The 25,455-nt window shown below is 46.8% G+C and overlaps 1 protein-coding gene across 18 annotated transcripts in view; it reads left to right on the forward strand.

The window, feature by feature from the left end:
- PTPRK (protein tyrosine phosphatase receptor type K) overlaps positions 1-25,455 on the forward strand; it is a 1,571,968-nt gene that overhangs the window by 1,096,198 nt on the left and 450,315 nt on the right. For all 18 annotated transcript variants that reach the window (XM_069607477.1, XM_069607481.1, XM_069607480.1 and 15 more), the window contains one exon: positions 21,262-21,535. In XM_069607477.1, coding sequence (XP_069463578.1) covers positions 21,262-21,535 — 274 coding nt within the window. The remainder of the gene's footprint in view (positions 1-21,261; positions 21,536-25,455) is intronic.

Consider the following 25,455-nt stretch of genomic DNA (forward strand, 5'->3'; position numbering starts at 1 on the left):
GGTATCCAAAGACTACTGTGCTGTCCGGGGACTCCACATCCTGTGTAGGGGCCTTTAACTTTTTTTGGTACTTCTATTTTTCAACTGTGAAAGGTAGCTCTGAAAAAATCTTTTGTATTCTTTGAGTTTTATATTTTTCTTGGCTGTTTTTTTCGCAGGAGAGATGAGGGAGGAAAGAGGCACCAACCACAGGGACGATGGGTCAGGTGGAGAGATGATGATGTTGGGTGGGGCTTTATCATTTAGAGGACAGTGTTTCTCGTGCTCCATGACCACCCCCTCAAAATCACTCTGAAACTGCTCCCTCCCCACTTTCAGAGTGGTGTGTCACAGTAATGTCACCCTCAAAACGTAAGGTTCGACTGTGTTATGGATGGCCTGTGAGGCTTCTGCTGGGATCCTCTGCCCCACAGGAGTGTCCCTTGTGATGACCGGAGCTTATGAGGTTGAGGTAGTGCCAGTCAGCCTACTAGTCACTTCGAAAGGTAAGATCTTTCAAACTGCTGCGTTATTTGACCTGAGGTGGCACTGCATGGAGGTGGTCCCGTAGGAGTGCAGACCTGGTTTTCCACGACTGAGTACAACCTTGCACTTAGTGCATCGTACCTTTTCTGTCTGAGCTTTGGGAACACCCCCAGTGATGGTAAAAAACTACCACATCCAGGATTTTCAACGGGAGCTGGAGAGAGGGACTTCCAGTACCTCATCCTCCTCTTGATCCACTTCTGTATCACCACGCATGTTCCCCTCTCCAGGCCCTCCAGATGGTGGTGGTTGTGGGGCAGCTGCAGTGACCATAGTAGATGCCATTGTGGTCTCCATCAATTGCAGAAAAACCAGCAGGTGCTCTCTCTTGGACAGCCAGGTTGAGAATGAGAAGCAGTAATAGACCATATAAAAGGGACCCACCTATTTGCGGACGGCACAACTGTCCGATGGACTACCAATCCACAAATGGGGCTTAAAAAGTTTCCAGATCAACTAAACCACGGTCTAGGAGCTGTGCAAGGGTAATGGTTCAGCTTGAAATACCCTAGATTTCCCCAAAATGCAGTTTTAAACTGTCTAGGGATAGGGGCACTGTCCGCTGACACTTCTGTATCGTTGTGTGGGTACATGACGTCCCCATACACGACAGCTGTCCTGCGGACACCTATTGGGCGGGAGACTATGTACACATGCATGCCAGTAGAACAGAGGCGGAGTCCCCGAACTAATTAAAAGTGCGACCCATGCGAGCAGACGTGTACGGACAGGCGTGTTGTCCGGCGGCATAGTGACATCAGGAGCAAGCGCGTGCGTGTGAGTGTCCCCAGGACAGGGGCGTAGTCCCAGAACTAATTAAAAGTGCGACACAACAGAGCGGACTTGTCCCGACATGGGCAGTGTCCGCGGGCACCTCCATTTTGGTTAAGGACAGCCCAGACAATCGTGCAGTCTGCGGACTCCAAATTGGGCTTTAAAAAAAAAAAACACACCAACAGTACTCACACACATTTGTTGAAAACAAAAACATACATCCAATTAGGAAAGAGATGGGGAATCGGAATGGGAGACATATATGTGAATGCTGTCCTAAGTCTGCGGACTGATTCTACCACAATCGCCCGGGGGCGGGTATTCGTATGGTGTAAGGAATATGTAGAAAAATTAAGGGTATCCTGGTAAAAACCCATGAAATTCAGTGAAAACTTTGTTAGAGATGTTATGGTTAAAAGTAAAAGAAAAAAAAATTCGCCAGTCATGCTATGGTAAGCAACCATAACTCGTCCCACCACTGTGTACTGCTAAGACTAACACTTAGGACATCAAAGATGAGATCACAATTTTCAAGTCCTTACAAAGGGTTCTGTTTATAATGTTGGTAACAAGGTGTTGGGGGTGATCTATGAGAAACTACTTAATATATGAACGAATGTACTTAGGTAAACAAAACATTACAGTATTGTTAATAAAGACAGCTAATCCTACACACACATAAGAAATGGCTGCAGCATACACTGTAGAAGTGGAATATCTGTAATCTGGTGATTTTGCTTTGTAAAATAGTGAAAGAGATCCCTGGAGAGTTTTCAGTAATGTTAAACATGGAATACATAAGTAATAAGTCAAGACTTACTGCATATGTGTGTTTGTACCACCAATACAAAATAGAGATACATACGGGCAAACTACAGTATAGAAGACGGTAACAACATCAATACAAAATATCAATAAACATTACAGTTCATCAAGTACTCCAATTAATTCTGTTTACGGCCTGCTTATTGGCCCATATCTGTGCACCATGATCTTACACCAAACACTAAGGAAAGTACTTCTACAATATACAAGAAGGTTAACTTCTTTTACATATGTAGCAACTTTTCCATTTAAAAATTCTTACGGTCGGTGAAGAAAAACGGTCAGCTTTCATGTCGGTGAACAAAACCAAGTGGGCCAGATTTCTGATTATATCAGAGATGTCATCAATGAAAATTGTAATGTCATCTTTGATGTCCTGGGTGTTAATCTTAGCAGTGCACGGTATTGACGTGAGTTATTGTTGCTTATCTTACCATAACTCGTGAATTTCTCGGGGTTTAAGATTTTACTTGTAACCATAATATCCCTTTAACAATGTTTTTCCACTGAATTTGCTATCTTTTTATTACTGCAACTTAACCATACGTCCCTTTTAACGTTTTTTTCACTGAACATATATGCTATGCAAAGGGCGACATTCCAGTGGAAGCTGCAGAGTATTACAGTTGTTGTTTTTGAAACGGGACGTCGACAGGGCATGCCAGTAATACTATCCCTAGTGTGACGTCCACTGTACCCATGTTCCTTCACGCGTCGAGGTCCCTCGGATTATTTTTTTCCGCCATCGTGAGCGGTCGCTTCTCGCGGAGTTCAAATTTCGGCTGACGCATTTGCTTATGATAAGTTTAAATCTAGTTACTCTTTCTGTCCTTTTCCTTCCATCATCGAGAAATTCATCGACGCGTTGGAAAAGGCAAGACCGTGCCGTCGGACGAAGTCAAGATTCGATGGAACCCTTTCGGCCTTGGAAGGCCCACCGGGCCTAGGCCCTTACAGTAGGGATAGTGGGGGGGAGGGGGTGGTCATTGTACAGTGCATTTCCCCTCCTCTTCCCTGGAGGCCTTTCCCAGACATGGATAAAACACCCTTTAAATTCTGCCCCACATGTAATAAAACATTTCCATGGATCGACAGTGTGTGCAACCTGTGTCTGAACCTCAACCACAACGAAGGGCACTGGCGAGCTTGCAAGCTCTTCAAACCTAAGACCCTTAAAGATCGCAGAACCAAGCGCTGGGCCCATCACGCCATGCAGTTCGAGGCCGCCGTGACGGCAGCGTCGCCGTCTTTTCAGGCGGCGTGGGTGATGGGGGAACAACCAAGTTCCCAAGTGCAAACCCCAAACCCTAGTAGACAGGCCGGCTGCAAGAGCACTTCCACGTCACACGCCACTAAGCACACACGATGCGGCGATGTTTCGGCGCCGCCGACCAAACACCCAGATACGGCATCTAGAGGGGAGATCTATAGATTCCCTGTCTTCTGGGCACTCGAGGTCCTGGCTGCCCCATGACAGATCCTGTTAACCAAAAGACACTGCCCATAAAACTACATCGACCAAACGCTGGACGTCGGCAGATGAGACTGAGGTCTTCTCCAATTTCCAACGTCAACAAATCCCGTCAAAATCAGCTGTAAAGTCTAAAAACACTGGGTTATGTCACCTGGTTAAAAACATGTCCCAGAGGGCCTGTTCAATCCTTCTCATTCCAAGAAATCTCCCTCCAAGAGTTCTAATCACAAGGACAAGTCCCATAAGGACAAAGACAAGTCTCATAGGGACAAATTACCCCTTCTAAGGAAACTTTACCTGTCCCACAAGAAGAGGGTTCTTTGGCAGAGGCCTTACAGAATAAGGGCCTACCCACTCCTAAACCTTCAGCACAAGTCCCTGGCATACCTTACCCTGGTGTCATCCCCAGTTCAGCCCTATGGACGGCAGAGGACATAGATATGGTGATGTCAAGAATACTTTCTTTTGCAAATTTATTCGAGAAAAACCCTCAGGCTGTAGAGAATTTTCAAATTTCACCTCCTACTGCTCAGGCTTCCAGACCTCAGCCCGTCTTCCACTTCTCAGCCACTGTCTTCGTCCCAGCCACCAGCAAAAAGGCCTTGCACTACTGCTGACATTTATGACATTCATACAGGCACGCTCTGAAATCAGCCAAAGAGGAATATGATACCCTCAAATCCTTTGGGCAACTGACTAATAAACCTGGCCAGAGGGACGGGAACATTTTTTGACGTTTTTGTGGCCAAAATTCCCAAAGAAGCTCTGGATACAGACTAAGTCAAAATTCATCATGGAACAACCACCAGGGTCAAGCGTCCCAAGGTTACCTAAGAGGCCAGCGCAGATCCTGCGGCCAGGGAGAGCCTCCACATCTGGAGGTGGAGGAACACCTCCCAAGCAATGACAGCTCGCTACAGGTCCCATCCCATGCCTCCCCAGTAGGGGGGGGTGGATTTCATACTTCACCCATGCATGGGAGGGAATAACCACAGACAAGTGGGTGCTATCATCAGTAGCGGGAGGTTGTGTGGAGGTCCTCTAAAAACCAACAAACCATCCCCCGTGCCAAAGTAAGACAAAGGAAGAACAGCTCATCTTGATGGAAGAAGTCAACGCGCTGCTCCTCAGACGCCATCGCGATTGTGCTGTCCAATGAGGTAAACAATGGTTTTTATTCAACATACTTCCTTGTGCCGAAAAAAGATCTAACTATGTGCCCAGTATTAGACTTACGCCCTGCAAAAACATATGTAAAGCCACAAAAATCCCGCATGACAACGCTACAAGAGGTAATCCCCCTGCTAAAACGGGAGGATTACATGGCAACACTGGATATGTAAGATGCCTATTTTTATATTTCAATGTTCCCAGCGCACAAAAGACTCTTGCTGTGCAAGGTAGCAAACCAGCAATACCAATCCAAGGTGATACCCTTTGGAATAGCTTCAGCTCCAAGGGTATTCACCAAGGTACTGGCAGTGGTGGTGGCGCACCTGCGCAGGGAGGCAATCCCAGTGTACCCCTACCTGGACGACTGGTTGATCACAGGAGAAACAACCCATCTTTGCAAACAAAATACAGAATATGGTCTGTGGACTCGCATCACAGCACAGAACCATATCAACCTGCTGGAACTACTAGCAGTATTCAAAGCACTTCAAACATTCAAGGTGCAACTGACGAACCAGTCTGTTAAAATTCTAAGTTCTGTGTCAACAAACGGGGGCACACACTCTTCAAGTCTGTCCAAGTTGGCACAGACAATATGGAAATGTGCACTCAGACGGGGGATATCCCTATCCTCTCAACACGTTCCAGGGGTACTTAACACTCTAGCAGACTCTGAGCAAATATCCCCTACCAGAGGACCAAGAGTGGCAACTAGACCAGTGTGTCGTAGTCCACGTCTTCTGTCGATGGGCTTACCCCACACTAGACTTGTTTGCTACAGGAGAAAACAAGCAATGCCCAGACTTCGCGTCCAGGTTCCTCCAGCCAGACTTCAAGGGGAACGCCCTATGGATGAACTGGTCGGGGAAACTTGGTTACGCTTTTCCCCAACTCCATTCATGAGCAGAATTGTGAACAAGATTCACAGAGAACAGATGACTCTCATCCTAGTTGCTCCTATGTGGGCGAGACAGCCGTGGTATCCACATCTGCGCAAGCTGGCGATATGCGATCCCATCAAACTCCTGTGTCAAACCAAGCTGTTAACCCAACTCGGGGGGACAACAGTGCACACTCAACCACACACTATTAACTTGGCAGCATGGCTCCTGAAGTCAGAGTTCGGACACCTAAATCTACCACAGCAGTGTATGGATATCCTCAAGGAGGCACAAAAACCAAACACTCGACACTGTTATTTCGAAGTGGAGGAGATTGTAATTTAGTGGCAGTTTAAACAATCGCACGCCATAGAATGTACTCCATCACACATTCTATATCGTATGCTCCACTTGTTAGATTTGGCGTTGGTATTCAAATCCATAAAGGTCCACCTGGCGGCTTTATCAGCATATACAAGCTCTCAAAGTAAGGTATTGTGTTGGAAAATTCCAGTCATTATGGCATTCATGAATGGAGTAAAAAGACGTCACACTTCAATTTTGAACCCACCACCAGGATGGGATCTCAATGTAGTACTCGCAAAGCTCATGGCACCCCCATTCGAGCATATGCGCAAGTAGAGTCTTAAACACCTGACATACAAGACTGCCTTCTTTGTGGCTATTACTTCCATAAAAAGAGTTGGTGAATTGCAAGCATTGTCAGTGCAGGACCCTTTCTTTATCATCCATAAATATAAATTGGTTTTACATACTCATCCTAGGTTCTCTCCTTAATTAATTTCCAAATTCCATGTGAACCAATCCATTGAGCTTCCAGCTTTCTTTCAGAATCCAACTAGCTCGGCTGAGGTAAAACCCCACACGCTGGATGTGAGGAGGGCAGTTCTTTACTGCGAAAACAAAACCAGGCTGCTTAGGAAAACAGACCAACTGTTTGTCTCTGTAGTGCCAGGCAGAGAAGGAGACCGTATTTCCAAGAATGCCAGCTCCAGCTGGATAGTCGAATGTATACAATTGTGCTATTCATTATCCAACTAGACACGCTCTTTTACACCAAGAGCTCACTCCACACGGAGCACAGGAGCTACTCTGGCTTTTATTGTAAATGTCCGCTTAGCATTTACAAAGCAGCTACATGGAGCTCAGAACGCACTTTCACTCAGCACTACTGCATTGACCCACATTCCAAAGCAGATGCACAGGTGGGACAACGGTTCTAAAACATCTATTTACTGCTGCTCCTTCTCCCAGCCCACCATCTTCTCCTAACACTGCTCGCTAATCTATGCATAGCATTTGATCTAAGCAGATTCCACAAGCCTCAGAAGGGATACATTACTCACCGTAATCATATTTCTGATGCTTGTATCTGCTTAGATTCACATGCACCCACCCTAGTCTTTGTTTAAAAGCTTGAACACTCCCTTTCTCTCGTTATCCTATCACTGTAGACTGGGTCATACTGCACCCATTGAATGACGGTGTCCCTGAGTCCCGCTCCTAGCGGGCCATCTTCAGATTTGTACCGCACGTTTCTGTACAGGGAGTCCTTGTGAGTTGCTCTTCAAGCTATTTTTCAACAATTGCAGTTTTCTGCCAAAATAGATTCCAATCTTTGTCCTAAATTGATAATTTGCTGACCAGCAGTCAGTGCTGGTAGTGGCGGACCGTTGCCGGTGAAGATCGTCGACAGTTAAATCTACGTGGCCCTGATCATGGCTATCTACATGAGTTCTGAGGAGGAAACGTTGTAGGAATGCCTGGACACGGGATAGAACAGACTGATAGGCATGCAGTCGACAAGGCATACTAGCCCAGTGAGACATTTTAACCCTCCGGCATTGCTCCCGCCGGTGGCCCCACCACGGGCTTCAAGGGACATGTCTCAAGATATCTTAACTGTGCAGAGTTCTTTGGTCTTGGAAATACAATAGCGACTGCCGCCATTAGCAACCCCGTCTTGGAGCAACCTCAGGTACAGGCCTCCGCGCAGGCATTGCTCGGCTATCCAGAGACAACCATCAACACCACCTCCAGCTTCTCCCCAGATGAGGTGGGTTTGTTCCCTTACATGACGGCAAGGGCATCTCTACTCTTCAACTTAACACCCGAGGAAAAAAGGCAGGTTTCCTTTACCAGAGGAGCACATTTGCCAGGAAGAACATATTGTCTGTCCCTTTACAAGGTGTCGGAGGAAGGCCTCATGCTGATGAAGACCTCAAGCTCTGCACCATCAAAACGGGACAAGCTGGAGAATAAATACAGGGCGCCAGACTCCGCCCCCAAGTGTCTCAGATCACAGCCATCACCGGATTCTGTGGTGTCAGCCTCAGAAGGCAAGCGTTCTGCTAACCCGTCCTACAAGTCTATGGTTCCACCAGACCAAGAAGGAAAGAAGCTGGATGTAATGGGGAAGCGTGTCATATACACCTCAGCATCAACCATCAAGGCTGCTAACGCTCTGTTCATTCTGGCCCGGTATGATAGGGCATTGTGGTTAAAGCTGGGCCCACTCTTAGATTTCTTGCAGGATGAGAAAAAGACAGAAGCCCTCGCCCTTTTTCTGGAGGCTTCGGACCACGCCATCACAGTAGCCATGGATGTTTCAGATTTTCGTCAAATGGATAATGGTGTGGCACTCAAGCGCCAAGGCTGGCTGAAGGCCACCATCTTTAGACCAAGGTGGACGATATGCCCTTTGGAAAAGTAGTGGATGAAATGCTGCAGGCGATAAAAACAGACGCAGAGACAGCAAGATCCCTAGGGACCCTGCAACAACGTTGGTACTCTTCCTTTCCATCTTGAAGGGCAAAGTTCAGCAGATCTTGCCTCTAACAACTACCATCAGCCATGCCGGTCCACAACGCAAGAAGTGTAGTGGGGCTGGTCGCAGGCCTTCGAAAGGGGGAGTCGCAGTGTCACCGTTGTCTGCAAGTCAAGATGCAAACACCCAAGCAAGCCTGACTATCAAATTTCAACAGCGTGTGGAAGGACATCACCACTGACGAATGGGTGCTGGACATAATTTTGTCGGGGACAAACCCTGGAGTTCAAACACAGGTCCGCTTGTGTTACCCCTGTGGCAAAGAAGGAGCCACACATGGCCCAGCTGCTCCAAGAAGTGCATGCCATGCTGGCAAAAGGGGCCATAGAACCAGTTCCCCTGTGCCTCTGGGGCTCCGGAATATACTCCAGATACTTTCTGGTCCGAAAGAAATCTGGAGGGTGGTGCCTGATCCTTGATTTATGGCACCGCAACAAATACCTAAAAAAAACAAACGTTCTGGATGGGCACGTTGCAGCACATGCTCAGCCAACTGGAGGAAGGGCGATTACATGACGACGCTGGACCTGGAGGATTCCTACGTTCACGTCCCCATACACATGAAGCATCGGAAGTTCCTGCATTTTGTGGTTCTGGGGCATCCCCATCAGTTCAAGGCTCTGCCCTTCGACCTAAAATCAGCACCAAGGGTTTTCACAAAATGCTTGCCCCTAGTGGGGGGGTCATCTACGCCTCAAAGGCATCAACGTGTACCCTTACTTGGACAACTGGCTCATCCGGTCGTGCTCTCAGAACCTGGCGATGCATCACACAGAGGAGACCATGCGCCTGCTGACGGAGCTCACATTCTCCATCAATTATCTGAAATCCTACATAGTACCACTGCAGGACGCTCTCTTTCTAGGTTGCACCTCAACACTGGTAGTATCTTTGGCATACCCGTCGGAGGAAAGGGTGGTGGCCATCCTGAGGAAGGTACATTGGCTATCCATGATGAGATCCACAATGATCCCACTGATCAAATCACTACTGGGCATGTCGTTGTCTTGCATCCATCTGGTCCTGTGCTGCAGATGAGGCCTCTTGAGTTTCTGGATGCCAGGTGGCACCTGGTCACAGGCAGATGGACAGACAAGATCACCCTCAACCTTGAATTCAAGCAGTCCATACGATGGGGGGGAGCACACTCACATCTTACTCGGGGTTCCCTGTTACAGATTCTGCTGTTCCAGGCAACAGTCACTACAGATGTCTCTCTGTACGGATGGGGCAGGGGCCTCACACCGGTTAGTCCCACACCAGCGGCCTCTGGCTGCTTGAGGAGAAGAATCTGCACATCAATGTACTGAATCTATAGGCCGTGTTCTGGGCCCTCGGGTCATTCCTACCTCTTCTTAAAGGTGGTGTAGTGAAGATCTTCACAGACAACACCACCACAATGTTCTACATCAGGAAGCAGGGCGGGACCTTATCCCTTGCTCCTTCATTGGAAGCTTAGGCCTTGTGGCACTGGGCAATTCTTCAAAACATGTTCCTCATCCCGTTTCACATGGCGGACGTCAACAACGCCGTAGCGGATGCCCTCAGCACGGAGCTGTGGTCCGACCATGAATGGGAGATGCAGCAAGAGCAGGTGTCTCGCATGTTCAGCCAATGGGGCCATCCCCAGATCGATCTTTTTCACCACGGCAGCCAACTCAAAATGCAAGGAGATCACGTCACAATTCCCCAACCAGGGAGCCTGGGGGACGCCTTCTCACTCAGGTGGGAAGGTCGCTTTCTGTACACCTTTCCCCCGATTCCAGTCCTGCTGTGGGTCATCAACACAATGAAGCTATGTTGCTGCAGGACGATACTCATCGCCCAAGTGTGCCCCCTCCAAATCTGGTCCAGACCTGCTCTGCCTGTCGGTGGCTCCAGCCATCAGGCTACCCCTCTTGCCGACCTACTCTGCAGGGAAGGAGAAACCATTCTACATCACGAGCTGGCATCATTGAGCCTCACGGCTTGGCTCCTGCAGCCTTAGATTTTGGCCATTATGACCTTCCTATGGATTGTAGAACAGTTCTTGCCAAGGCCAGGGCGTTGTCTACTCTGTCATGCTACGGTCACAAGTGGAAGCGCTTCACAGTGTGGTGCAGGTCACAGAACATTACACCTTTGCGTCACGTCCTCGCAGTACCTGCTGTCGCTTGTCAAAACTGAGTTGGCCACATCTCCATCAAGGTGCATCTGGCAGCTCTCTCGATACACCCGCTCCCTGGGCAGGCTATATTTATGGTCCCACAGACTTGTTAAAGAATTCATGAATGGTCTCTTCAGATCCTTTCCTCGAGTGAAAGCCCCTGTCCCGGCGTGGGAGCTCAATGCTGTTCTCACCAGGCTCACAGGGCCACCCTTTGAGCCATTGCATCAAGCTGCCCGGAAGTTTCTGTCTTGGAAGATGCGTTCCTTGTAGCAATCACCTCGGCCGGGCGTGTTGGGTAGATATAAGCGATTTCCTGCAAACTCGCATGCTACAAGGCTGGTGCATCATACTCATCCTTCTTTCATGCTAAGGTTTCATCCGATTTCCACCTTAACAAACACTTTGTGCTTCCAGTCTTCTTTCCAAATTCTGCTTCAGCTGCTGAACAGTCGCTGCATACACTGGATGTTGCTTGTGCCATAAAGTTCTGTGTGGCCCGCAGAAAAGATTTTCGGTAGACTTCTCAACTTCTTGTGAACTTTGGACCTGTGAATCGGGGTAATGCCCGGTCAAGAGTGTCCATATCCAGGTGGCTCTCCAGCTGCACCATGTACTGTCATCATCTGGCCTAGAGCCCACTCTACCAGAGCCATCGCTGCAGCTACAGCGTTTCTCTCTGGGATTTCCCTGCTGGACATTTGCAAGGCTGCTACATGGAGGTCTACGCACAACTTCACAAGGTTCTACTGTGGTGACCGGGATTCCAGGCAGGAGTCCAGAGTCAGCCATGCATTGCTATGCAACCTATTTGCTTGAGGCGAGTTTGTTCCAGGGGTGAGTGTTTGTACTTCTGTTGAGCCTTGCCACCTCCCGTGGTTGTGTATGTGGTTACTGCTGTATAATCGTATTCATGAGCATGTGAATCCATTCCAGACCCCTTGCTGGAGAAGGAACAAGTTACTTACCTGTAAATGTTATTCGAATGGATTGTGTCCTCCCACGTATTCCTCATCTTTGACATGTAATGTCCAGCTTCAGCTGCTTTGGAAACATTTTTTTGGCAGACCGTGCTCTGTCACAATGGCATTGAGCAGATGTCCCTCGAAGGCCTCCGTCGAGGGAGATGTAATCGAAGGATATATATAGCTTGCGCAACACCCGTTGACCTCAGTTCCGTTTTTCTGTGTTAACACTTGCTTCGAGTGAAATCTGGCGTGCCTCTTTCTGTGATGTACGTTACTAAAAAATCTTCGAAATCATTGAAAATATGTCTTCTTCTTAAACTCCGACTTTGAAGACCGATTTTAAAAGGTGCAGAGATTGTGGTTCAAAAATATCACTGACCCGCATCGCATTTGCCTGTAGTGCCTCGGAGAGAGCCCAAATACTTCTGAGTGTTCCAAGTGTCAGTCAACAGTAAAAGCCATGAGGGAACAGAAGGGGAAATTCAAGGTAGGAAAAATCGCCAAGAAGTCCCCTTCCCGTAACGCTAGGCCTTGGACTGATGAGTCGAGGTAAGTCTCTCCTCAGAGGAAGAAGGCCAAGTGTTCTAGGTCGAGGAGTGGTTCCCACCACTCCTCCTCGTCGGTCGCCTTCATCGTCGTAGTCTTTGGACGATTTCCCCTAAAAGGTGTTGGATGTCCCTCTAAAAATTCGACAAGATTTGATAAACTGAGCAATGCTCCCACTGTGTCTTCGGATGAAGCCGGAAAGGAGGTGTCTCGGTCATAAATGTGAATGCCTTCGAGCTTGTGTAAAAGACCTGATCCCCATCAGGAGCCCTCGAGGCCCAGGTCTGACAAGACCAAGGATCATGACAGACATTGTGAGAAATTGAAGTCAAGGTCGTCCAGGCCATCGGCACCCCCGACGCCGACCGTGCCTTTCACGCCCGGCCAGGCCCTCAACGCCTATTAAGCCCTCGAAGTCGACATCAGTCCCAAAAATGTTCAGCCCCAGCTGCACCATGTTTGCCAGCCGAGCCGTCTGCACCCAGTGTTCCTCATGCATCAACGTCGACAAAGAAGCCTGTGATATCTAAACAGGACAAGATTTATACTCCTCTCCCAAAAATTGATTTTTTGAAGTCCCTCACTTCTATTTTTGAGGAGGAGGAGGAACATTCTGAGGATGAGGGTCCACCGTTTGGGTTACAATACAGTACACCAAATGTACCAGAATGTTTATCTCTGAGGAGAGCAGAATGCAAGATTTATATGAAAGCTTGCAAACTGCAAGTGTGGTTGACACCTCCACAGAGCTGGTATTCGGAAAAGCCTGAACCAGGGGAACATGCTGACTCCTCCTATTGTCAGCTTATGTCAAAGGTAACCGAATATTTGGGTTGGGGTAGGCCCTCTTTACCCTTAGACCAAGATGACCTAACAGATATTCTGGACAAGGGTCCTCAGACTGCTCCCATTTTGCCCTTTCATGTGGCACTTGGAAAAAAGGGTGCCTAGGAACTGGGAGACTCCGGAGTCAAATCCGGCAGTCGACAAGAACCTCACCAAAAAATACTGCCTCTCCAGTTGCGACCCCGAATACCTGTCGAAGCACCCCACTCCGGAGAGGCTGGTCGTGCAGGCAGCTATGGCTACGTCAAAACAGGCAGCGTACCCGACCATCACTCCTGATAGGGATGATAAACGCGTAGATAGATGGGCAAAGGTATTTTCTGCAGGGAGCATGGCACTGAAATCTGCCAGCTCCACTTGTGCCCTCGCAAATGGTTCTCATACTCTGTTGGACTTTTTGGCAGCAGAGCATTTTCCCAAAGGGGAAGAAAGGGACGGCTTCTTAACTATTGTTTTTTTTTAATCAATCTTTGCTTTCATAACAAAGCAAACAATACACAACAAAGTACGACTTGTGCATATGACAGTTATAGTCCATACATATTATTTTTTTGACATGGGAGCTCCCGCCTTCCAGGGCGGCAGCGAGAAGAGACTGTAGGGCAATGGTCAAGATCCGGGCCCTCCTTAACATCCATCTGACTAACCCGCATCTTCCCATTTCCCCGTATCTTCACAAATTTCCCAGGACTGTCCCAGGCTCTGTAAACCCTTCTTTGCAGAGCCATGCACCGGTTCTTCTTGGCTATTGTTAATGACGGCAAAGAAGCCATGTGTGAGTCCCTTCAATCAGGGTTGGATTCTGCAGATGGCAGCAGCAGATCCATGGCTACCAGCACTGTCATGCGCAGATTTGAGTGGTTGACGAAGTCTGGTTTTGCACCATGGTGGGTCTGCAAGGAACATTTTTGGCAACCATAGCCGAAGATGATAATAGTGACGGACGCCTCTCTCACGGGGTGGGGAAGCCGATGCCCATCTGACAATAAACGGTCGTTGTCCTCCATCGGAGTCCACAATACATATCAATCTTTTGGACGAGTGCTAAAGACCTTCCTGCCCTCTCTCCGGGGGAAAAATGTCCTGATAATGATGGACAACACAGTGGTCATGAACGATCTCAACAAGAGGGGAGGCGTAGGGTCCCTACCACTATGCAGAGATGCAGTGCAGCTCTGGTACTGGGCAATTCAAGAAGGAATCTTCTATCAGCAGTTCACCTAACCGGAGAGAACATGGCGGGGGACGCTCTGAGCAGGCAGAGCACAATCTCCCACGAGTGGGAACTAGCTCAGGAAGTCCTTCAAGAGATCTTCACCCTTTGGGGAACCCCTCAAGTGGATCTATTTGCGACCAGTGTCAACCGAAAGTGTGAATTGTACTGCTCCAGGGAATTTCCTCCAAGAGGAGCTCTAGGAGACACGCTTGTGGTGGACTGGGATTTTCCACTCATGTACACATTTCCTCCAGTCCCCTTCATACCTCATGTAATCAGGCGATTGAGAAGGTTTGGGAATCACATAATCCTAGTTGCCCCAGATTAGGCCAGGAGGACGTGGTACCCGGATTTTCTAGACATGTCCATCTGTCCTCTGATTCGTCTTCCACAAAGAGAGGACCTTCTGTTGCGAGAGGAGGGTCAGGTTCTTCATCCAGAGGTCAAAAGTCTCAACCTTCACGCTTGGTTTCTGAAAGGCTAAAATACAAGGATTGGGACCTCCCGGATGATGTGATGGAGGTGTTGTTTTTGGCCAGAAGGCCAGAAACAAAATCTTTGTAACGATGCCGGCAGAGTAAGTTTTGCAACTGGTGCAAAGAGAAGAATATTGATCCTTTTCTGTGCAAAACACTGGATGTTCTTTCCTTCTATCATTGCCTAATTTGGGCCTTCACATAGGTACCATCAAAGGATATTTGGCAGCGCCATCTATTAAGCGTTCTTCGAAGGAATGCTCCTACTTCGAGATACCACTGGTGACTCATTTCCTAAAAGGGCTCACTAATGTGTTCCCTCCATCTCCCTTCCAGGTTCCACTTTGGTATCTCAATCTGGTTTTCAAATTCCTGATGTGGGCTCCTTTTGAACCTGTGCACACATGCCCGCTAAGGTGGTTAACCTTTAAAACAATACTATTGATGGCTCTGACATCAGCCTGCAGAGTTCGCAAGTTGCAGGCACTTTCTTGCAAGCAACCTTTTACCATATTCCACAAGGACACGGTTGTTCTGACGGTCAGACCCTCCTTTTTTGCCAAAAGTAGTTTCGGACTTTAATTTGAGTCCAAAAATTGTTCTGCCTGCTTTCTATCCTCCACCTCATCCTGGTAAGGAAGATGAAAGACTCAATAGGTTGGACCCTAGGAGAGCGCCAAGCTTTTACATTTCCAGAATGTCCAAATTGAGAGTTGATCAACTTTTTATCGGTTACACAGGACACAAACTAGGTCAGGCCATTTCCAAACAGACCTTGTCTAGGTGGATAACCCTCACGATATCAGAATGCTACAGACTAGCAGGTAAATACCCTCCTCAAGGTTTGAGAGCTCATTCCACCAGGGGCATGGCTACAACTACAACATTTCAAAGGGGCGTACCAATTAGAAATATCTGTGAGGCTGCAACAGGATCTTCCATCCACATATTTTACGAAACACTACTGTCTGGACACTTCCCATGCTCAAAATGGTACATTAGGCAAAGCAGTACTTTGCTCTGCCTTCAAATGTTTAAATTCTAATTCTACACCCTCCTCCAATCATAACACTGCTTTGGGAGTCTGTCAAAGATGAGGAATACATGAGAGGAAACAATCCATTCGAACAACAAGTTACTTTCCCCTGGTGACGTTTTTCGACTGGATGTTCCTCCCACGTATTCCTCATCGCCCTCCCAACCTACCCCTCTGTAGAATCTCGCATGCTATTACAGCTTCTGTTCCACCAAGGTTGAGTACTGTCATGCCCGTATTTATGAGCATCTCTGCTGCAAGAGGGAAAAAACAGAACTGAGGCTAACGGGCGCTGCGCAAGTTATATATTCCCTTCGATGACATCACCCTCGACGGAGGCCTTCGAGGGACAACTGCTCAACGCACAGCACCCTATGCCGATTTTTTTTTTCTTCGAAGCAGCTGAAACTGGACATTATATGTCAAAAAAGAGGAATACGTGGGAGGAACATTCAGTCGAAAGAAAGTTACCAGGGGAAAGTAACTTGTTCTTCTCCCGCCTGGGTCTGGCATAAATTCACATGCAAACCCTCCCACCTTACCATTTTGACTCATCTGTGTTCATACTGGCAGCTCACGTGCTTCGAATTTGAAGATGGCTGTCAGGGGCGGGACCCAGGGAAACAATAATCATTGGATGGGTGCAGTATGACCCAGTCTACAGTGATTGGATAATGAGAGAAAGGCAGTGTTCAAACTTTAGAAGCAAGACTGCTTTCTTTTTCTTAGCGAGCATTTCCGGCCTGACTGCGGGGAATATACATGAGCATGTGAATCCATGCCACACCAAAGCTGGAGAACAACAGTTACAGGCAAGTGACTTGTTCTTTACGGCAAATTTGAGGCAAGTCCATGAGAACATTTTCAAGATACATCAAAAGTTTTGGAAATCTCACAATTTACTGTCAGTAATGCCAGACTACAAAGGGTATTCATCATACCTTCTAGACAATCTGTTTTGTTATCATCTTTTGATGGCCTGGGACAGGGGGGCCGGGGGTGCACGGCGAAAGGATGATGCCTGCAGTTTGCCTGCCTATGGCATGGGACACCGCAGGTCAGTAGGGCTGAGACTGCCGGTCAGGGCCCTCGAACGGGGGCGGAGGAGCAGCCGGCGGGGACCAGCCTCGACAGCAAGTTCCAGAGGCAGGCAGCACAGCGGAGCATCTTCGCCCCGCAGAGCATGCAAAGGAGGGGACCCTTTGTGAGGAGGCCTACTGCACAGCTGAGGGTGTAGTGAATCGAGCTGACACTGCCTGGAGCCAGCTGGGCTCACAGGGAGAGGGAGTGGGCAGCTGCAACAGAGTGCGGACACCACATGTGGCAACGATGGCGTGATTAAACAGGAACATACAATGAGGACCCTGAACAGATAGACCCTTTCCCTTACTTGGAACATGGTGTAGCTGAATCAGACAGGTCGTCAGAAGACAGGAACAATGTAATGAGGCTGCCCTTTTCAGCTATTCCAAGGGCTGGGACCTTCCTAGACAACAGCCGATCAGAGGGTGGCAAGATTTGAAGGGACAGCTTCTGAATGCTAATTGTTTGTTTTTCCCCAGCCTTCAACGAAAGAGGTTGTGTTGGAGGAACAGCAGTTTAAATGGGCTTATTTAACAGAGGATTAACTTGAAGGATTAAGTAAAGGTCCAGTGGGAGATTGGAGGAAGACGAGATAAGCCAAGGAAAACCCAAAGGAAGGTCTACAATGATGGTAATAGTAGTGTGGAAGAATATCTAAATAAAAGGTGGCACCGTAGAAGCAAGTAATGTCTTATTTTGTCACCAGAGTCTCACACTCCTTACTGATGAAGTCTCCGGCCTTCCCAACATAAAACCAATGAAGTTGTGTGATTTAAAACTGTTAACCCTACTCACTTCAGGGAGTATAAAACACCCCCCCCCCCACCCCCTTCCTTCCCCTTTCTAGTGCAGAGCAATCCAACCTCAGGGAGGAAGCAGGGACATAAGAACTGGGATGAGGCTGGTGGAGTGGGAGGAATGACGATTACCCTGTATAATCTGCCATTACATCACATTCACCCTAGTGTCGTCACAGTCCTTACTAATCTGAAGATCTAGAAAGCAACACAATCAGACCTCTGTCTCAGCTATATAAGGTGCAGGACACAAACAAAATGCTAGGTATGTTTGAGCATCTTCATCTCTGTTCCTGCTTTCAGGGCCTGGGAGCCAGAGTTAGCCAACAAGGATCCTCTTACAATGAGGCAGTAGTATTGCATAAACACTGTCTGGCTAGCCCATCTGGCTGTGTGGCATATATTTTTGGTGGAGATGTCCCGGGTCTCTTCCCAAGATGCAACCATGCTGCAGGTTTGGCAGGCCTGGACCAGATTGGGGAGAGGAGTGCCCAAAGTATGGTATGCCGCAGTGATGGTCACCCTAATCCCACTGCTAAAGGTGGAAACTGATTGCTTGTTGCCCCTTGCTGAACCTCCAAATGTTCCAAGTAGTAATTCCTCTGTCTTGCAAAAAGGTGAAGATGAATCCCTGAAGTTGGATAAGGCCATTGTGACATCCACTGTGCCTTCTTTATTCAGAGAAACTATTCAGGTAAAATGTTGGAAGAACTACCGAATGGCTGGAATGACACACCATACAGAACCTTCAACTGAAATCTGGGTGGGTTCTGAGCACCACCTAGTTGGGAAGATAAGGGGAAAGGGCATTGCGACCAGAAACAATGTCTTCCAGGAGACACATTGCTTGTCTGCTTCCTGCAAGTGCTCGGAGGAGTAGATTGGAGAGCCTTTTGTCTAATGGTAAATCACATGTGGGTATCAGCAGTTTGGACAGTGGATGCAGAAAGAAGCTTGATTACAAATGGCTGTAGTTGCTCTGCATCATTTAAAACTGCTTGAACAGCATTAATAGACCCCCGCTGTACAAGATTTGGGATGGACAGGCCCAGGTTTATGGTCTCTAACATCAAATCCAAGTTTCCCATTTGTTTTAGGAGAACTGAGAAATGTCACTTCCAATGCCAGCTGTAGGTAGAGTAGGTAGGTAGAGGAGATACAAGTGTGACAAGTTGACTGGGTATGTTTGGCCAGCTCCAATGAGATGTCCTTCACATTGCAGAATCTTTAATTCACCTTCCAAGCAGTCATCTGCGATTGTTGCAGGGTCGACCTCCGGAGGGTAGGGGTGCTGTAGAGTTGGAGGTCTCTGTGACCAAGGCTGTGGGAGGGCATCATTCTGGTTTTATAAGGATATCTCCAAAAAATAAATCTGGCTCGAACCCAGAAAGGCAAACTTTCTAAGGTTTACCTGACATGAAGCTTGTTTTCCAGTTACGGAGCCATAGATCGTGACTAACCTTTGCTTATCATAGTTATTGTCCAATAGGTTCTGGGTCTTCTTTTCCATAATCTCCAGTAATGGCCTAATAGCTACTCCTTCCCATTTGGCAGCGTAGACGTACTGGAAGTCAACGTTGCAGATTGAGCAGAATACCCTGAGTAAGGTCCTGTCCTTATGAACAAAATAATACGTTTGTCTTACGGCCCAATTAGTGTTTTTGTGGACAGGGTCAGCTGACCTTAGCTCATCTAAGATTAGTCTCCCATGTGGTCATCCAGCTGGATACTTCATGTCAGACTCCTGAGATGAATTGAGTATAAACTAGTATTGAGGGTAAAAGGGTTTCTTTATCCTTCTATTCCTCAAGGAGAACATGGTCTACTTATTTTCCATGTACAAATGGAAAAGTAGTGGAGGAAACATCATAAAACGTTTGGAAGACTCTTTTTCTCTGGGAAGGCCTGTGGGGGGATTGTCCACTGTTTGATCAGCAGGCATTGGGTCACCAGCCTCCACTGGTACCGCCTCAGCTGACAAGGTTTCCTGGAGGAGTGGGGTGCCAGGGGTTTCCTGCATTGCTTCAACTACTGAGGGCTATACCAGTTTGACAATCTGTTCCTCTGTCAATAGGGATGCAAATTTAGTGTCCCTTGTGTCTCTTCTGCTTAGAATGAGATGCGCTTTTAAGGTGATTGAGTAGGGTATAGAGAGGGATGGTTCCTGTCGCCTTACGGTGTTCCATTGTCGCAACAAAAAGGCTTTCACGAGGCCTATATATACATATACATACATACATATATATATATATATATATATATATATATATATATATATATATATATATATATATATATATATATATATATATATATATATATATATATATATATATATATATATATATATATACATACATACATACATACATACATACATACATACATACATACATACATACATACGAAGAATGTGAGTTCTGAGCCTTCCCCCTTTCTGTTATTTTACTCCGTCATTCCTTTACTTCCTCTCCGCCTCGTTCTTTCTTTTCTGGAAAATGTAGCCACAGAGGCTGCTGTGCACTCCTGCATTATCTAGCCCCGAGACAGGCAAGACAGCAGAGCTTCATACTGCTGAGCACAGGTCTTGCCTGCAAAGCATCCCATTGATAGCAGTGTAGACCCTGCAGCGTGTCTGCCTGGAGCGGCATGCAGAAATGGTTCCTGTGGTAAGAAAACTAATGGTAGTGTGGTGCTAGGCATCTGTAACGGGTCAATGCCAGGGCCTTCAGTTTGAATCCGTGGAGTCTCGGGCAAGATTGCTCCATCAGTGTGACCATCAGCAATCTCTAACATCCACGGCAGAAGGTAGGAATCGCAAAACATAATACTGATAATGCATAATAGCATCACCACCAGCCTCAAACATAGGGTGAGTAACCAGAAGCACCCCCACTACTTGCAGCACCACAGAGATGGGTAATTCTAGGAAGTGGGGAGGGAAGGGAGCCCCAACAGCAAAGCAGCCTCTTGCCTCAACACACTTCAGTAATTAACTGCCGCCTTGGCCCCTAGCACTCTGTGTCTCCCAATAGAAACAGAAAAACACATGAAGAGGTGAGGGGTTTTTATACTTCACTTGAAATTCTGAATTTCACAAGTCAAGACCCTTCATTAGTAATGAACATGGCAACACTCGGATGGATGGCAGTTAATTGACACTTCAGCTCACATTCTAAATAAAAATGGAGGACTCATGCACCCTGTAACTAAACCCAGCATTACCAGGCCACACTCACTTGGGGTAAAGTGAACGGGGGCTTGTAACTAGATAGTGCTGTTTATACTATGTTTATGACTCCTTGCAAAAAGTGCACATGCCATGATCCTCCTGAAGCGGGGAGCAGAGGTATGTCATACACATGTAGACCTTACATGTGTTTGTGGTAAGCCAGATGCACATAGAGTTGGTGAAATTGTATCCATAACAAAACTGTCTAATAATGTCTTTAATCTCATTCCGATTTTGGTGGTTGAAAACTGTGATCAGATAGACATTTTCCAGGGAAATTGGGCTGTCTCTTTTCTTCCTCTTTACATTTCTATTTGCAATACTTCCAATAAGACTTTTTTCATTGTTTACTGTCTGTGAAATAGCCAGATTATCCCTAAATTTATATCCTATATTGTCTCCTTTTATTTTCAAGTGCTTATCAGATTGTGGTGGAAGAGCTGCATCCGCATCGAGCCAAGCGGGAAACTAGTGGCATGGAATGCTACCAGGTTCCAATCAATTATCAGAACTCTGCCAGTGGAAGTTCCCCATACTATTTTGCTGCTGAACTTCCTCCGGGTAATCTTCCAGAGCCTGCTCCATTCACAGTGGGAGACAACAGAACATATCAAGGCTTTTGGAATCCTCCACTTGCCCCTCGTAAAGGATACAACATATATTTCCAGGCCGTGAGCCGTGTGGAAAAGGTAAAATTCTTCCAATTTACTAGCTTTGGGAGCTGCTTTGTTTGTCTACTCTTGCAGATGTTGGGTTTGGCAGCCTAGATAATACTAGTTATTTATAGTGTAACCGAGTAATGGACTTGAACAAAAAAGCTAAATTGTGTAAGGGAAATGTGTAGTTCTAAAACACTTTTGTCATATATGAAATATAACGAGGTGCCGTCTATCCATAAGCAAGAGCTAGTTTGTCTTCATGGTGAATTGAAAGGGGCAGTATGAGGGTTAAGGGAGGTTATTACTTTTTATAACTTTCCCACTTTCCAAGGCATAGCCCAAGCAATTAAGCTTAAAAAATCTGTGTTGAGACTATACTCTGACACTATATTAGACTCTCGTGATACATTATGGGTAATGGGTAATAATGGAGATCAATCTGCTGAACATAGATATTTTTAGTAGTCTAGACCTTCATTTGCTCACTCAGCTAGGATTCCTGTCTTTATTTTGGCTGGACTGAGTGTGCTGTAGTTTATATGAACAAGTCTCATAAATGCAAGGGTGCATTATTATGAAAAGCGAAGTGCATGTTGACCTAGTCACTGCGTCTTGTATGTAGCCAGATTTTTTAAAACAATGTCTCGCATTTTATTGGCATAGCATAATAAAAGTACTAAATGAACAAAGGGACTTGAATATGGCACCGCAAAACAAAAATGCAGCTATCTCTACCACCCGACTTTGACAGACTGCCACTCGTTTAGTGTTTCACTTTAACAAAAAGGCACTTTCTGAGATCTTATTCCCCTCATTCTAGTGGAAGACATGGAAGGGTGAGGCATAATGGGGTTTAAGAAAAGACCACATGGATTAATGGTGAAACACACAATATCCTAAACATTCATGTCACCACAAATCTTATCCAAACCTGTTTCTGCACAAAAGCGGAATAAAGTGGCACAAGCAAGTATGGCATCCTTTAATGTACAGAAAAATGACAGGTCAATTTAATCCACTGTAAAAACCCAACTAAGTATTGAATGGTGTGACAAATCCCTAGATGTCACTTCTCCCCAAGAGGGCACCCCTTCCCATGAGGCTAGGAAGGTGAGACCGCTACTCGATACTCAGCCTGGGGGTGGTATAGTGTGGGAGATCTCATGGGGAGGGGCTCCCCCTTTGGGGATGACTACGAGCATCTAGGGTGCAGCTCATGTAACATCAACACACCCCGACACACTCTAACCTCTTTTTCCTTGAGGAACCTATTTGTAGAAAACAAACTTATATACTTTCTATAGGGAACCTGAAAGTACTGTGACGAAGAAGAGGCATATAGACATGATGATCACTTCACAGAACCGAGAGCTGCAGTCTAGTCTCCCATGAGGAAATTACCTCTTGAAAACTTTAAAAACCGAAGGACAACTGAGAGTGTGAGGCTGGCTGGTAAGCCATACAGAGCGGAAATAATCTGATATGTGGGAAGCTGGAATTCTGAGACCAGAGGATGTTGGTGGAAAAGGAAGAAAAGCCCCATCTGATCCCAGAGGAGAAGCACTGCGCATAGCTTTGCCTGCTGAGAGGAACGGTAACACTGCCCCGAGAAGTCGAACCGACGAGTCCTTTGGCAAGTGTTGAGATAATAGTCAGCAGGAAGACGCTGAGCGGCCAGAAGAAGGCAAGAGAACAGGGGACCTGTAAAGCCAACGAGACACCTCTTTCAGTCCCAGCAAGGTTTGGAGATGTGCTGCTAATCCTTACAAGGTAACAGCAGTCCAGGGTCTGCCGAGGGGGACACGAGGAAGGGGAGAGGGTCTCTGCGGGTTCCTGGTGTAATCCCTATTACATTAAAATCGAGAAAAGAGTCAAGGACCCCGAAGGTCAGGAGGATTAATTGTGCATCAGAGGAAATCATGTCAGTGGAAGGACCATAGCCACTGACCACTACAGAAGTGTCAAAGACACCAAAAGTCAAGAGGACTATTTGGGCATCCGAAGAAATCTTTGTGTCTTTGTAAGGAATAGAATCGGTGGCGAGTTTAGAATCCCGGCTAGAGGACCAATACCAACACACCAGTCCTCTTCATCGTAGCAGTACTTGGCAGGTTAGTAAACCAGGTCTGCTGACTCAAAGAACAGCAACCTGGGTGTGGGACCCAAGCACAATAATACATAGAGGAGACGCTGGAGTATCCAGGGGAAGGGAGTCATCCCCCCACTGGATCTAGTGTGATTGTCAGGCTGTGGAGAGAAGCATCAGGGGGAGGGAGTCATCCTCTGATATCAAGTGCTAAAGGAATCTTATAATTGGGGGAAGGGAGACATTCCCCTTGATACACCAGTTACACAAGAGGGGAAGGGTTGTTGGGCTTGTTTTATTTTGTTTGTTTGAAGACACTTGCAATCAGGGGCAGGGAGTCATTCCCCTCCTGATGAGAACTATTGAAATTCCTGAAGTGAACTATGATCACAAACCCAGGAGAAGTAAGCCATTCTCCTAGGCAACAAACACTAGTCTTATCTACTTTAGTTGCAAGTGTGAGGGACAAAGCTAGGGTTTTTGACACAGGACAATGGAGATTTAAGTTGAACTGACATTCTGACAGACCCTTTTCAGTCCTTAGTTGAGGCAGGACTGTTGATCCTATTGGATCTATGCACAGCTTTCGACTTGATGGATCACAAATGTCTTCTGCACTTCTTAAGCCATCTGGGTCACTGCTCTAAAGAGGCTGTTGGCTGATTGCGCTCATTCCTCGCAAATCGAAAGTCAAGAATTCGGTGGGGCTCTGTCTTCTCTTCATCAGCACCCGTTACGTGCGATGTACCCCAAAGAGCATGCTTATCGGCTGTGCTTTTCAATCTTTACACTATATCGCTGTGCTAACTCCTAGACAACTTAGGTGCATACTTCACAAACTACACAGATGACACCAAACTAGTCATGGAAACTAGTGGCCTCCCCGCCAAGGACTCGACTACCCTAACCAACATTTATAATCAAATTGAAGACTGGATGTCAAAAAACTGGCTATGCCTAACTGGCGGCAAAAAAGAGCTCCTTATTTTTGGCTCACACCAGGCCCGGGGCATACTTAGCAGAGACTACAAAAGTTTCCCAATTGGAAACAATGACATCCTTGTACAAAAGAAGGTAAAAACCTGGGCGTTAAAGTGGAGTCCTCCTTAAATGCAGATGCTCATTTTAACCATGTGAGCCAGAACTGCAATTACCATTTACTCTTACTTGGGAACATTCGCCCTTATATTACAGAAAAGAACTGCGCAATCATTGCCCGAGCAACGATCCTAACCAGACTCTACTACTGCAACTCTTTAAGTGGAGCCTTACTGTTCAACCTTAAAAAGTGTTGGATTATACAGAATGATGCAGTGCACATTGTCAAAAAGGTCACTAGAAGGACCCACATCTCGGACCGCAGAAGGGACCTCCACTGGTTACCGATACAGGAACGAAAACATTTAAATATCGGCACCATGGTCCACCGTTCTCTTTGGAGCAACCTCTCCCTAGCTCAAACCTTTGACCCTGCCTTACATTCCCCCCTAGGACCTTAAGATCCTCAAACCATGGGCAGGTGCTAGGTCCTAGCTTCAAACGCACTAAAGGCCTAGGAAGATCGTTCCCTGCAAAGGCATTATATTTTCGAAACACACTGCCACCCGCACGTAGTCTAGAGGCAGTCTTAAAACTGTTCTGGAAGTCACTTAAAACTCTACTCTTCAAGTGATCCGAGTAACAGCATAGTACTTATTTCCTTAGGTCAGACTTTCTTTTCTTCTGTGTTGTATGAGCGTTTTCATGTCCCTGCGCCCAGATGGCTGCCGACTGCCAGTGCATTATAAATATACAAATAAAATAGCAGGGAAACCCCTCATAGAAATAGGGACAGCTAGTCCTTTCTCTTTCAAGTAGAATAAAA

This window comes from Ambystoma mexicanum, chromosome 4q, assembly GCF_040938575.1.
Source record: "Ambystoma mexicanum isolate Mex_15411 chromosome 4q, UKY_AmexF1_1, whole genome shotgun sequence".
In the NCBI taxonomy this organism is placed as follows: Eukaryota; Metazoa; Chordata; class Amphibia; order Caudata; family Ambystomatidae; genus Ambystoma; species Ambystoma mexicanum.